Source organism: Rana temporaria, chromosome 9 (assembly GCF_905171775.1).
Source record: "Rana temporaria chromosome 9, aRanTem1.1, whole genome shotgun sequence".
Lineage (NCBI taxonomy): Eukaryota > Metazoa > Chordata > Amphibia > Anura > Ranidae > Rana > Rana temporaria.
In genome coordinates, this window is record NC_053497.1 from 86,054,980 (window position 1) to 86,070,110 (window position 15,131).

General features: G+C 46.4%; 1 protein-coding gene across 2 annotated transcripts in view; it reads left to right on the top strand.

Annotated features, from left to right (window-relative positions):
- LOC120913694 overlaps positions 1 to 14,826 on the top strand; it is an 88,729-nt gene extending 73,903 nt beyond the window's left edge. For both annotated transcript variants that reach the window (XM_040323840.1, XM_040323841.1), the window contains exons 17-19: positions 2,015 to 2,196; positions 10,715 to 10,827; positions 14,691 to 14,826. In XM_040323840.1, the coding sequence (XP_040179774.1) occupies positions 2,015 to 2,196; positions 10,715 to 10,827; positions 14,691 to 14,753 (358 nt within the window). In that variant the 3' untranslated portion in view covers positions 14,754 to 14,826. The remainder of the gene's footprint in view (positions 1 to 2,014; positions 2,197 to 10,714; positions 10,828 to 14,690) is intronic.
- The last annotated feature ends 305 nt before the right edge of the window (positions 14,827 to 15,131 follow it).

Consider the following 15,131-nt stretch of genomic DNA (forward strand, 5'->3'; position numbering starts at 1 on the left):
CCTGCTCACCTCCGCTGTTAGCAAAGCGATGGCGCCCTGCTGCTCGACCATGCAGGTGACCATGGCTCCACAGTTGGCACTGACTTCCTCCAAGCTCTCAGTATCTCGTATCCCCCGGTCAGCATGCAGGTTGAGGGCCTGCTGCAGAGAGGAGGAGGAGGAGGATGCCAGGCTGTCCGCCACCCGCCTCAAGTCTCCCACCATGTCCCCTATATGGCGGGTCTGCCGGGCCTGCTCCTCCTGCAGACCTTCACGGAGGCTGGAGGGTACACCCCTAGTTTTACATAGAGCCTTCCTTGGATTAGAGGCTGGGGCACGAACTGAGGGAGAAGAAGGGGAGTGGGCCACACTGGAGGGAGGGACACTGGAGGGGGGGACACTGGAGGGGCTTGCCCTGGAGGGGGATGACGTTATGGTCGGGGGGGTGGTGGGGAGGTCAGGGATGGTGGGATCCTCCTGGAGGTACACAGATTCATCCAGGTTGAGGATAATGGACTCCTCCACCACTTCCTCCTCCCTAGATGGACTCTGGCCGATATCCTCCTCCACCAACATGCACAGGATCAGCAGGGGGCCTGACTGCACCCCATGATGTTCTGGGGATGGCGTGGGTCGCCCTACAGCCGACGATGGCCCAGCCTCATCATCAACATCTGTGGATGACACAAAAAAAATATGTTGCTGGAGCAACACACTTATCACATGTTCCCTTCTACCCCCTCCCATGATACACAGCAGATATGAGAAATAAAAACTTTTTACATCTTCCCTTCTACCCCCTCCCATGATACACAGCAGATATGAGAAATAAAAACTTTTTACATCTTCCCTTCTACCCCCTCATATGTTCCCTTCTACCCCCTCCCATGATACACAGCAGATATGAGAAACAAAAACGTGTTACATATTCCCTTCTACCCCCTCATATGTTCACTTCTACCCCCTCCCATGATACACAGCAAATATGAAAACAAAAAACTTACCAGTCCCCAAGTCCCCAACAGTGGAGTCGTAGCCTGGGACTCCCTCCACCTGCTCCAGCGCTAGACTTTGCGCGATCACCTCCTTTCAGGATCTTGCAGGGTGGTCCTCCTCCCGTGCCACTCGTATGCTTACGGATAAGCACAAGCTTATCCCGGACCCTACGCCGCATGTCATTCAACTTCTTTTGAATGTCCTCCCACGTCCTTTCTTCATTACCCAGGGCATTTATGTCCAGGGTAATGCCATCATAGATAGTCCTCCTTTGGGCTACAGTGGAGTGCTGCCGCTGGGCACCATACAGCACATCACTATGGCGCGTGAGTGCTGCAAGAAGTATCTCCATCTCTGAAGCTATAAAATTAGCTTTTCTTTTTTTTTTTTTCATGAGGAGGTGCCATATCAGCAAAAAGGGCAAAATTACCTTGCTCAGGGGGGTGGGAAAAGCAGGATGTAATTTTGCACAGGACCTGCGCAGGTCTGCCCCTATTTATTTGCTCAGTGCAAGCAGGTGGGCAAAATTTGCCCTGAAAATAGGAGCAAACCACTGCTGAGTGGAAAAAAGATCATTTGCATAGGGCACACCCACTTTCACTTGCGCTGCCTTACGCCCTGATTTTTGCCTTACAAAGGAGCAAGTTAGCAGACAAAAGGAATCCTGAATCAGGTGGCAATCTTTCCAATTTGCCCCAGCGCAGAGCAAATCAGCTGCTCTTCACATGTGCAACTAATGGGCAAATCTACCTGAATCTGGGCCAATCTGTTTCTCCTCCCCTGACAGGACAGGGATTTGTGTGTTTACTCACTTCTGCATAGAAACCAATGAGCTTCCATGTTTTATTACCAGGCTTAAATGAACGAGCTGGGGTTAGAAGCTCATTGGTTTCTATGCAGAAGTGAGCCTGATTTTGCACTTTCCAGCTTTAGTAAACAAACCCCATTGCGTACTTAAAAGTGGGGTAAGCGTGTATAGTGTTTTTATAATGTTTTATGCATTAGAACATTTTTTTATGGGAATGCATTTTTTTTACAGGATTTTCAAAGAAAAAAATAAGGCATTACTAGCTGCCATACCTAAATTATATACAGAAGATCAGATAGTATGGTACTTAAATAAAACCAGTGAATTACTGCTAGCTGATGTGATTCCCCTGCCGGTGCCGCCAGATGAACTTCCTTCAAAGGCACAGGAGATCTTGAAAAGCAAAGTGCAAAGTAAGTTCTATTTTTGAGAATTCAGTACCTTGCTTGTGCATCTATATTCAAAGTTTATTTGATTAGGTAGGATATATTCATCACATTCAAACTTGTTAGTCTAAGGCCCCATACTCACGACCAAACATGTCTGCTGAAACTGGCCCGCAGGCCAGTTTCAGCAGACATGTTTGGTCGTGTGTGGGCGCGAGCGGGCCGAATTCCAGCAAACATTTGCCCGCCGGGCCTTTTCCCAGCAGACAAATATTCCTGGACTTGTTTTAAAACAGTCCGCTGGAATTCTGCCCGCTCGGACATGTACGGTCCTCAGTACAGACCTACCGTACATGTCCAGGCGCCCGCCGTCCCTCGCATGCGTCGAATGACTTCGACGCATGCGTGGAAGCATTTTAAAGGCGGGCCGCCCACGTCGCCGCGTCATTGTCGCGGCGACACCGCGTCATCGACGCGGCGACACCGCGGACACGCCCCGCGTATTGTTTACGCGCGGACTTCTGTACGATGGTGTGTACAACCATCGTACAGAAGCCCTCTGGCAGACATGTATGGTGAAAACGGTCCGACGGACCGCTTTCACCATACATGTTTGTCCGTGTGTACCCGGCCTTATATGTGCTTAATGCTTTAAAATAGATGCAAACCTTGTCTTCTCTATGTACAACATACAGTAGGTGCATATCTGTCAGCAATGATCATGTTACTTAAAGGGGTTGTAAAGGAAAAACTATGTTTTCATAATAAGCATCCTTTACCTGCAGACATTCCTCTTTTCACTTCCTCATTGTTCGTTTTTGCTCAGAAGTTGCTCTATTTCTTCTCTGTTCTGTTCACTTCCTGCTTGTCTGATTGTTACTCACCACCGTGACGGGAGGGTTTACTGCGGTGGTCAGTGACGTGCTCGCCCCCTCCTGAGAACTACATCTGTGCGGCAGGACGCTCTCTACGTGTTATGCCGCGTACACACGATCACTTTTTGTGATGAAAAAAAATTTAATTTTTCATCATGAAAAAAAACGAAATTTTTCCAACTTCATCATTAAAAATGATGTTGCCCACACACCATCGTTTTTGAAAAATGATGAACAAAGCGACAGCACTCTAAAGGGGAAGTTCTATTTGCCTTGAGGCTGCTTTTAGCTGGTTACTTGTTAGTAAAAGACGATTCGTGCTTTTTTGTCTGTTACAGCGTGATGAATGTGCTGACTCCATTATGAATGGTAGTTTTACCTCCCGTCTCCTAACTTGCTTCTGAGCATGTGCAGGTTTAAAACGTTGTTTTTGCCCACACACGATCATTTTTTTATGACACAAAAAATTAAATTTTAAAAAATGACATAAAAAATTTAAGCATGTTCGAATTTTTTTTTGGTCGTATTTCAGAAGACAAACAATTATGTTTAGCGCACACACGATCATTTTAAATTACGTTTTTAAAAATGTTATTTTTTTTCATCACAAAAAGTGATCGTGTGTACAGGGCATTAGAGACTTCAAGGAGGTGTGAATTACTGGGTGTGCCGCAATTCATACTGGGAAATGTAGTTCTTACATGAACGAGCGCCGCAAACCAGGAAGTGAATGAGAGAACAGAAACTAGAACGCCGGAGGTGATATAGATGAAGGAATTTAATAGGTATTTACTTGTTTTTTAACAGAATCATTACACTATTCTGTCTGTCTACCTTGCAGACATTAATTTTAGGCAAAAAAAAAAATTCTTTACAAATCCTTTGATGCCAATATCAATAATAATAAAAATAATAAAAACTCTTGAATTTAAAAAAATTGTTATAAACGGTGCATTCATGTTTCCACAATTCTACTTGACTAGGGATTTTTTGATCTAATACTGGCCTAGATTCAAGAAGCAATTGCATCTGCGTAACCATAGTTACGCAGCGCAATTGCTTACTTGCACCGGCATTACGAATGCTCCTGATTCAGGAACCTCGTTACGCCGATGGCAGCCTAAGAAATTACTAGCATAAGGCTCTTATGCCAGTCATATCGTAGGCTGCATTCTTACGTTGGCCGCTAGGGGGCGTTCCCATTGTGGTCAGCGTATAGTATGCAAATTGCATACTAACGCCGATTCACAACATTACGCGAGCCCTGTGTACGCAGTTTACGTTGTTTCCGTTCCGACGGGTTTCGCGTAAGGCTGCCCCTTCTAATAGCAGGGGCAGCCAATGTTACGTATACCCATCGTTCCCGCGTCGCGAAGTTAAAATTTTACGTTGTTTGCGTAAGTGAATGGTGCTGGACGCCATTCACGTTTACTTTGAAGCAAATGACGTCCTTGCAACGTCATTTGCCGCAATGCACGTCGGGAAAGTTTCCCGACGGAGCATGCGCCCTACGCTCGGCACGGGAACGCGCCTAATTTAAATGATTCCCGCCCCCTACGGGATCATTTAAATTGCGCACGCTTATGCTGGGCATTTTGCCGGAGCGCCCACGCAATTTACGGAGCTACTGCCTCGTGAATCGAGGGTAGCGCAGATAATTTGCGGGGGGCGCAGGGCAAAAACGGTGCCCTGCGCCTACATAAAAACTGTGCAAATCTTATTGAATCTACCCCACTGTATATTATCTTTATTATCTATTTATTATCATCATTTTTATTCTTGATAGTAACCATTTTAAACCTGCTCTGCTCCGACTGTTTTTTATGCTTTTATCCTGAATGTCATTGAACTGCTCTTTTGGACAGCTGATCATAGTTTGTTTTGGAAGCTCAGACAGGTCTTTCTTTAAAATCCTGCTGAATAAATATCAATTCTAACAATATGAGGAATTCAACCTTTAAGTGGAATCCTGTTTGAGGTGCTTATTCATAGGTTGTGCACCCAAGTTTAGGCTTGGGTTTTGTCCATGTAACTAGTTAGTGGTTGAGTCATTACAGAGGCGTAACTAGAACCTTCAGGGCCCCAGTGCAAGAAACCATGGAGGGCCCCCCCGACCTCCGGCCAGGGCCCTTCCCACTAATCCTGGAAGCTGCAGGACCTAGATAGAAGGGGGAACAAATCCTCTTTATTTTCCTCCTGCTGCCACTGAATGTCTATCGGAGGGAGAGGAGGAGAAGCAGACTTTTGGTGGCGGCAGGAGAAAAATGGAGGGGATTTGTTCCTCTAAATGCCCCCCATCCAGGTGTTTAGGGGCAACATGTGCGCTATTGCAATTGTGAGCCCTGTAGTTACGCCCCTGGGATCAGTGGCAGCGGTGGTGGTGGGGGATGGGATCAGTGGTGGTTGGGGAGGGATAGGATCAGTGGCATCGGTGTTGGGGGATGGGATGAGTGACAGCAGTGGGGGGGGGGATCAGTGGCAGCAGTGGTGGTTGGGTGGGGATGGGATCAGTGGCAGCAGTGGTGGTTGGGTGGGGATGGGATCAGTGGCAGCAGTGGTGGTGGGGTGGGCATCAGTGGCAGTAGTGGTAGTGATGTAGGGGGCATCAGTGGTAGTAGTGGTGGTGATGTAGGGGGGATCAGTGGCAGTAGTGGTGGTGATGTGGGGGGATCAGTGGCAGCGGTGGTGGTGGGGGATGGGATCAGTGGTGGTTGGGAAGGGATAGGATCAGTGGCATCGGTGGTGGGGGATGGGATGAGTGACAGCAGTGGGGGGTGGGATCAGTGGCAGCAGTGGTGGTTGGGTGGGGATGGGATCAGTGGTGCAGCAGTGGTGGTGGGGTGGGCATCAGTGGCAGTAGTGGTGGTGATGTGGGGGGCATCAGTGGTAGTAGTGGTGGTGATGTGGGGGGGATCAGTGGCAGTAGTGGTGGTGATGTGTGGGGGATCAGAGGCAGTAGTGGTGATGATGTGCGGGGGATCAGAGGCAGTAGTGGTGGTGGGGGGGTATCAGTGGCAGTAGTGGTGGTGATGTGGGGGGGATCAGAGGCAGTAGTGGTGGTGATGTGGGGGGGATCAGGGCAGTAGTGGTGGTGATGTGGGGGGATCAGGACAGTAGTGGTGGTGATGTGGGGGGGGGGGGGGTCAGTGGCAGTATTGGTGGTGGGGGGGTCAGTGGCAGTAGTGGTAGTGATGTGGGGGGGAACAGTGGCAGTGATGTGGGGGTATCAGTGGCAGTAATAGTGGTGGTGGAGTGGGCATCAGTGGCAGTAGTAATGGTGATGTGGGGGGTTCAGTGGCAGTAGTGGTGGTGGGGTGAGCATCAGTGGCAGTGGTGGTGGTGATGTGGGGGGGTTCAGTGGCAGTAGTGGTGGTGGGGTGGGCATCAGTGGCAGTAGTGGTGGTGATGTAGGGGGGGGGGGATGAGTGGCATTGTTGATTTAGAGGGATGGGTGCCACTCACTTGCAGATCTCTTGGTTCCCCCTCCTTGCTAGGTCTTCCTTGGGCGAGCAGAGAGGATGGGCAGGGCCTGCGAGTACCAGTTTGTGCAGGCGTAGTCTAAAATCGGCAGGGACTGTGCCTGTGAGTGCGGGTGGAGAGGATGGGCAGAGAGGATGGGTGGAGTGGGCCGAGAGGATGGGCGGAGCCGCCGTGTACTGTACCGTGAGTGCGGGAGGAGATAATGGGCGGAGCGTGCAGGGACTGTGCGCTGAGTGCGAGAGGAGAGGATGGGCAGAGAGGATTGGCGGAGCGGGTGGAGAGGGCGGGGACTGTGCCGAGGATGGTCGGAGTGGGCGGGGACTGCAGTGCGGGCGGGCAGCCGTTTGGGTAAATGACTAATGTATTATCTCCCGGGCGGCGCGGGCCCCCCAACAGTGGCAAAACTCAGGGGCCCGGTCGCAAGTGCGACTGGTGCGACTATGATAATTACGCCACTGAGTCATTATAGAAAGGTAGCTATTGCTGGGATTATATTTTGAACAAAATATATAGTAATATCAATGATGCAAATGTTAGAAATGTGGACAAACCTATGCCATACAATATTTACTGGCTGCCTCTCTGCCCATTTTTCCGGGTCTCCTACCAACAACAATGCCATGTTAACAAACTAGGAGAATGACACTAATTAAGTAATCAAACCTCTTTAAAGTGCTACTAAACCCACAACAAATCAATCTGTTTATGCAGTAAAGTATGCTTGTTATACTCACTGTGGAACCCAAGAAGCTAATCCTCCGCATTGTATAAAAAGGCTGTTTGATCCTGTCTTTTCCGATCCTTCCCTTCTTCCACTGTCCCCAATCCATCTCCTAATATTACAGAGCCTTTGGAGTCACTCTGCGCATGCTCAGTTTGGTGTGTATTGCTAGAAAGTTTGTTTGTTTCCTTAGGAAGGTGTATGTGATCAGCACAGGGCCAATCAGCACTGTGCAGACAGAGGGTCAGGGGTCCTGCAGCCTTGTAGGACAGTCAGAGGAGAATGAAAACTCCTACAAGCTTTAAACAGACACTGAAAAAAACACTGACCTGGAGTCCAGCGATTACCCGCACTGGCATATCGGGTCGCCGCATCACTGGTCCAGGGCTTAAAAATCCCCTGCAGCTCAATCGCCTAAACGTACCTCATCAGGAGACACGTACTGGAGCATTCTAATTGGTCGGCGCCGTCACATGGGCGGCGCCGACCAATCAGAACCTGCGTAGCCTGTCCTGTTCCCCACAGGCGAAGAGGTGAGAAAGCTGCGTGGATTTCAATTCCCCCGGGCCGGTAAATCGACGATACGATCTGTCAGGAACGGGAGATCACCAGGTTAGCGGGACCAGGTGTGATGGGAAGGGGCTCCATTGTAAGTTCACCTTACACTTTAAGGATACATATGTAGCACTACCCCCCGGAGGAGCTGCTGATTTGTTTTGGGTGGCACATTTACCTTGTGGCTCTCCGAATTCCTAGGGGTGTATGGTGCATATAGCAGTAGTAAAGGAATGTCCACAACAGGTGTCTTTTGCTGTGCTCTTTATTACCCAGCCGGGTAAAAACAATAAAACTTGTGGTGAAGAAGGTAGAGTTGAAGAAAGTAGGAGAATAGCAAATTCAGGCGTAGCAATAGGGAAACAGTCCTGCTCCCACGTGTAACACTTCTTGCGCCACTCCTGCCTGAGTGGGAATAGCGTACCTGGACAGGCCTCTCTCACTGACCTGACAGCCAGAGCATCGCTCAAACCTTTGAGGATAAGTCTCTGCCACAGGCCCTCCTGAGATGAACCTCCTTGGTAGAATTACACCTGGATCTCCTTCAAGTTGCTTCAGGTACCGACTGACAGGTGACCAGCCTCTCAGTGTCCATATACCTCGATCCCCAGTGGATTGTCGAGACCCTATTGGATCGCCAGCCTCTCATTGGCTCTCCTCAGATGGACTCCCCACCGAACAGCTATACCGCTTGGGATCTTCAGGATTGGGAACCCAGTCGACCACTGGGCTCCCTGCCACGACTCAAATGTTCCGGACCCAAATGGTTCCGGAACCAGCAACACAGCGTGGCACGCACACCCGGCCATGTAGGCCATAATGCGGGGGCGCCGTGGTGCAGGCACCCTAAAGGTGGATGCCGCACTTGAAAAAGAAGACCCAGAACTAATGGCGTCTGCCCCATAAATACCCTCCCCCAGCATGCACAACGAGGCTCAACCCTCCTGATTGGCTGCTGGGAAAGAGCACCTAAACCTTGACTCCACTGCTGCCATCTACTGCACTGGGGTGGGAAGAACACCCCAGTACAACAGAATGAGCCCACAGCACAGGCAAGCTGAGACAGAGACCCAATTTGAACATATCAACCAGATCAGAGTTTAACTACACTCTGATTTCCCTCTAAATTTAAATAGCACTGGTACTTTGAAGTAACCCATCCGCTACATATACTTGTAAAGAATGTTTTTTTTTTTTAATCCAAGTTCAGTCACTTTAACTCAACATATAGTTTGCGTAGGCCCTAAAATGAATCCAAAAATATATTGGTAGGTTAATTGTTATCCTCCCAGACTGGTGTTAGTGTGTGTATGAGTTTGGTAGGGACTCATAGCTCTCTCTCTCTCTCTCTCTCTCTCTCTCCCTCTCCCTCTCCCCCCTTTGCTTAAGGATAAACTCAGAAAAATAATGGCAAAACCCCAAAAGAGACTTTTCAGAATCCTTAAAAAGGCATGTTTCACTCATGCTTATTTTTTATCATTTTGTTTCTTTTTTTAACCATTGCCACTTCAGGGAAGTAGATTTTGAAGGGCTTGTAGTACACATCATTTTATCATGCACCTGGAAAATGTTAAGGTCATTATACTACATAATTTCTTTCCTCTTAAAATAATATTAAAGTTTTTTTTTTTATAAAAAAAACATGTTATATTTACCTGCTCTGTGTTTTTGTACAGAGCAGCCTCGATCCTCCTCTTCTTGGGTGCCCCGCTGGCGTTCTTGGCCCCTCTCTCCTGCCAAGTGCCCACAGAGCAAACCGCTTGCTCTGGGAGCACCCAAGCTCATTTCCGAGCTGTGGCTCTGCGTGTCCGTTCACACAGAAAGGCAGCTTGGCCCTGCAACCTCTCTCTCTCTCCTCATTGGCTCACTGGCTGTGATTAACAGCAACGGGAGCCAATGGCCAGTGAGGAGGGAGAGTCCCTGAAAAGCCAAGGCTCTTGTGCACATCGTTGGAGGAAGATCGGGCTCAGGTAAGTATTAGGGGGGGGGCTGCAACCCAAAAGTTTTTTTTTTTCCTTCATAGCTATAGGATGTATGAAGGTAAAAAACCTTCAGCCTTCACAAACACTTTAATCTAGTGTACGGTACACATTTCCCTATTCACACTAAATACTGGGCATGGACAAATCTTCAGTTACAGCTATTGTATTAGTTTCCTTTTTTCAGTTCCAATGATTTTTATTCTTTTTCTGAAGTCTCGTACACACTGGAGCAGAGCCGAATAAACCGAGCGTGTGTACGAGCCTTTCCGGTTTCTCGTCTGAAAATCTGCCCAAAATATCGACGAGAAAAATAGAGATCCTGCTCTCTATTTTCTCATTGAGATTCTTGTCGGCCTGTTTCCCGACGAGAAACCCGAGCGTCTGTATACTTACCTGTCGCCGTGGAAACCCGCGCATGCTCGAAATGACTTCGATGCATGTGTGGTAGCTTCCACGGCATAGGTAGCGTGAAGCAAGATAGCGGCTATGGCATCGAATGTGACGAGCGCATGCTCGTCGTACGCGATGACGTCACCGTGTTCTTGCCTTTTTAAAAGAACCGCGGTTCTTTTGAATGGAGTGTCTGTACACTCGGGCGGCAAGAGATTCTTGCTAAGAATCTCGTCAGGAAAAAACTAAGTGTTTTTCCTGACGAGATTCTGGTCCGTGTGTACGGGGCCAAAGATGTGTAACAAAATGTGTTTTTTATTTTTCAATACTCGCTTTTCCAAAAAGCCAAAAGATTTCTTAGACTGAAATATCTTGATTTATTATCCATGTACTACACAATTATCGCAAATGACATTGGAGCTCACTGCATTGCTTGGGAAAGCCATATGGTGCAACCAAAATTATGGATAGTATTGTGATGCTATATAATCTGTTTCTGACTGCAAAACATTTAAAAGTCATTCTTTCTTTTTTACTGACAGGTCTACTAACATATACATGTATAAAGTACCTATTTGAGAGAAAGATTTTGAGGGATACAGAAGCAGCTTATGAAGTGTTTCAAAAATCAAAGGCAAACAAAGAAACTCTTTTTGTAAGTAGATGCTTTTGGCTGGAAATGGTTTAGGATAAGTACCTGTAGGTCTTTTCTTGCAGGATGTGGTATATGCACATTTTGCACGTCACCTGTGTAAAATATGTTGATGTTGACTTAAAGCGGTTGTAAACCCGCATATACAATTTATTTTATTTTTTTACACCTGCAAGGCAAAAGCCATAATGAGCTAGTATGCACTGCATACTAGCTTATTATGAAATACTTACCTCGGAACGAGGAGAAGAGAACTTACCTGGTCCACTCCGAGCAAGATGTCATCTTGACTCGGCGTGTCTTCTGGGTATCGCCGCTCCAGCGCTGTGATTGGCTGGAGCAGCGATGACGTCACTCCCGCGCATGCGGGAGATTTCATTCCGGCAAGGGCCGGCGGCAATCAGCGGCGCATTGCGAGGGAAATATCTCCTAAACCGTACAGGTTTAGGAGATATTCTTTATACCTACAGGTAAGCCTTATTATAGGCTTACCTGTAGGTAAAAGTAAAAAATTTGGCTTTACAACCACTTTAATTGTCAGACCCTTATGCCGCGTACACATGATCATTTTTCGGCATTGAAAAAAACGTTGTTTTTCAAAAATGTCATTTAATATGATCGTGTGTGGGCTTCACATCATTTTTCAGCTTGTGAAAAACGAAAAAAAAAAAATTCGAACATGCTGCATTTTTTAACGTCGTTTTAAACTATGTCATTTTTGCGGGTTGTAAAAAATGATCGTGTGTGGGCTAAAACGACCTAAAAAACCTGCGCATGCTCAGAAGCAAGTTATGAGACGGGAGCGCTCGTTCTGGTAAAACTACCGTTCATAATGGAGTAAGCACATTCATCACGCTGTAACAGACAAAAAAGCGCAAATCGTCTTTTACTAACACGGAATCAGCTAAAGCACCCCTAATAGGCGAATGGAACTTCCCCTTTATAGTGCCGTCATATGTGTTGTACGTCACCGTGCTTTGCTAGATAATTTTTTTAAAACGATGGTGTGTAGGCAACATTGTTTTAATGATGAAGTTGGGAAAACTTTGTTTTTTCGACATGCTGAAAAACCATGGTTTTTTTTCATGCTGAAAAATGATTGTGTGTACGCGGCATTAGAAGCATGGTTAATAATGTAATCCCAAGGTATGTTTTTGTTTTTTCCCCCCTATTCATACTTACCTCGTGGATGCAGCATCAGATTGATGCTGCATCTTTCCCCTGGCGTATCTGCACTAATAACCGAGCCACCGAACACCGCCGATGGCTCGGTTTTCACTCCTCCCCTCGCAAAGCGATGTTGACTGTCACTGAGCATAGCTTCTGCTCTACTTTTCAGTGCCCATTGGAGCGCTGAGCAGTAAAGGGACGGGGAGCGGTCGTCTCAGCAGCTTGCTGAGACTGCCATCAATCATCACTTGAAAGTCGTGATGACGCGATGCCCCAACTGATGGCAGTGACGTCAGCGGAGAGCGGACTTCAGACCGCTCTCCACTGAAAATGGGTCACAGGAGTGCAAAACGAATTGCACGCATGTGACCCAGAGGAGAAGTCCAGCCTAAAAAGCTCAGGCAGGACTTCTTTAAATCTGCCCTTCCTCGGTGCAGCCCTAGCTACATTTTTGGACTACTTTGAGCAGTAAGAAACTCAGGGCAGAAAGTGAGGTTGAATATCAGCTGCTGCCCCTGGAGATGATGAATTAAATACCGCATTTTTCGATCCATAAGACACACCCCCCCCCCCCACAAAAAAAAATGGGGGGAAATGTCTGTGCGTCTTATGGAGCGAATATTGACCAGGCCTCCTCCTGCTCCTGCCTCTCCGTGCGCACACACGGGACACACCACCGACTCGGGCCGCCCTCACTTTTTGACAACTGGTTACATTAACACGCGGTTTCACACTCCTCCAGCTAACCAAAAGTCGGCCCCACCCAAGCCCATGCGAAGGCAATGCCGTGTTGCCTCCAATCGCGGCACCGCTAGCCCAACGTGGGGTCGTGATGTGAGTGTCCGCATCAGAGCCAATGGGGGCAGAGGGAGGCGGGGTCAACTGCCAATATGAGTGGGCGGTGAGATGGAGAAGTAGCAGCCTGACTGTCAATCAAAGTAACGGGGGGGCAAGAGCGTCAAGCGGTGTGCGTGTTTATAATGCTGAAATATATGCTTGAGTATTTATGTGGAGACCATGCTAGGTGCTTAGATGGATGAAAAGAGACAGGGCTAACTACACTGCTTCTCATCTTCTTTTCTTACCAGATAAATATATTTGCTTGTATGACAGTGGTGTGCTATACTGTGCTATATCTATAGGTACATGGGAGACATCCTGCTATAGATGTACGGCCTTATAAGATCCAATTACTCGCTCATCAGATTATACTCGCATAAACACTGATGTATCTTTATTTATTATAGGAATATATATATACCACTGGCTAACATACTGTCTACTGGCTAACGTACATTTTATCTGACAGGCTTCTGTATGGGCCAGAATCATTTTTATTTCATTTTAATTAAAATATTTAATTTTATCTTATGGAGCGAAAAATATGGTACACATTTTAGCTTGCCTGAAACCAAGAGATGGGTAAATAATAATAATAATAATAATAATAATAATAATAATAATAAAAAAAAAAAAAGATAAAATAGAAAGGAAAGCATCCAACCTGGCCCCTTCCTTCATAAAAAACCTGCTATGCATCAACAACATTGCTATTTTGATAGCAGGGACTAGATTGTCTTGAGTCCCCACCTGGTGATAAAGGGAATATGAGCAAGGGGACCATCTGCTTCTTTATGCATGAACGGTTTAGGCTGCTATTGTTAAGGGAAGAAAAGGTCTTGCAGCAGTGTAGTTATATGAAAGAGGCCTGAAAACAATTCTGGATGATTTACAGTGCTTATGTGTCTTTACAGCCATAGCTATAGTGAGACCTGTGGTCAGACTGTGCCCGAAGAAAGGGTTAAGTTAGTAAAAGTAAGACTCCATATACACTATACAACTTTGTTGTCTGATTTCCTTTAGATTTACCAAAACCATGTAGTGCAAGGGCCTGCCTGATTGCATACAAATTGAAACTCTTATGCCCTGAACACACGATTGGAATTTACGATGTGATAAAATCCGATGGAATTTTCCGTCGAAATTCCGTTCAAGCTGTCTTGCATACACACTGTCAGACCAAATTCCGACTATCAAAAACACAGTGACGTAAAACACTACGACGAGCCGAGAAAAATTAAGTTTAATGCTTCCGAGCATGCGTCGACTTGATTCTGAGCATGCGTGTTTTTTTCTCTGTTGGAGTTCCACACAGACGAGCGGAATTTCCGATAGGATTTTTTCCATCGGGGAAAAAAATAAAACATGTTCTATTTCTAAACTCTGATGGAAAAAAGTCAGATGGGGCCCACACTGAGCTATGACTAAGCGCTGATACCCCAGTGTGAAACGTGTCAGCTATCCACCCCACTGTCTGCTGTGATTTGTAGTGCGGTTTCCATTTTTTATTATTAAAGGCAACATTTTAAGAATTTCGTGGCAGTGGGGCTGTCCAGTCTTTTTCTCCAGTCTTCGGGGCCCACACACAGTCGGAATACCAGATGAAAAAATTCTGTCTGACTTTTTTCATCGGAAATTCTGATCGTGTGTACAAAGAATTAAGGTTTGACCTCGTATTATATGGTTTTGGTAAATCTAAAGAAAATGTTATAGTGTGTATCCAGCTTAAATCTGTACATTAGGGTTTGGTGTCAATAATAATCTGTTGAAATAAGTATACATGCCATGTAACTTTCGGTCCTCTTGAAGACTCGTTTTCAAGATGTTCATTTGTTCCCCTTTTTTTTTGCTTACAGAGAATTCTTGAAGATCTTACCAGGATCCTCACTAATGCGTCTCAAGAAACCATCAGATATTAAAACCATCTCAAGGGGTTCTGTATACAAAATATAACACACTCAGGAAAATGCTTAAAGGATCACTAAAGGAAAATATTTTTTTTAGCTAAATAGCTTCCTTTACCTTACTGCAGTCCTGGTTTCATGTCCTCATTGTTCGTTTTTGCTTTGAAGTTTCTGTAATTCTGCTGTGATCTCCACACTTCCTGCTTGTCTGGCTCCTTATGAAAAATCTCATGGCAGCTTTTCACTGTGGTCCAAGCTGTGTGTCTAAAACTCCTCAGAATTCAGATTCATTTTAAAAACAAAACACTGCCCTGGATTTGTTTGTTTTTGTTCTGTGTCTCTCTCTACTTCACAGAAACATGAAACCAGTTTAAAAACAAAAGTGAAACTAGA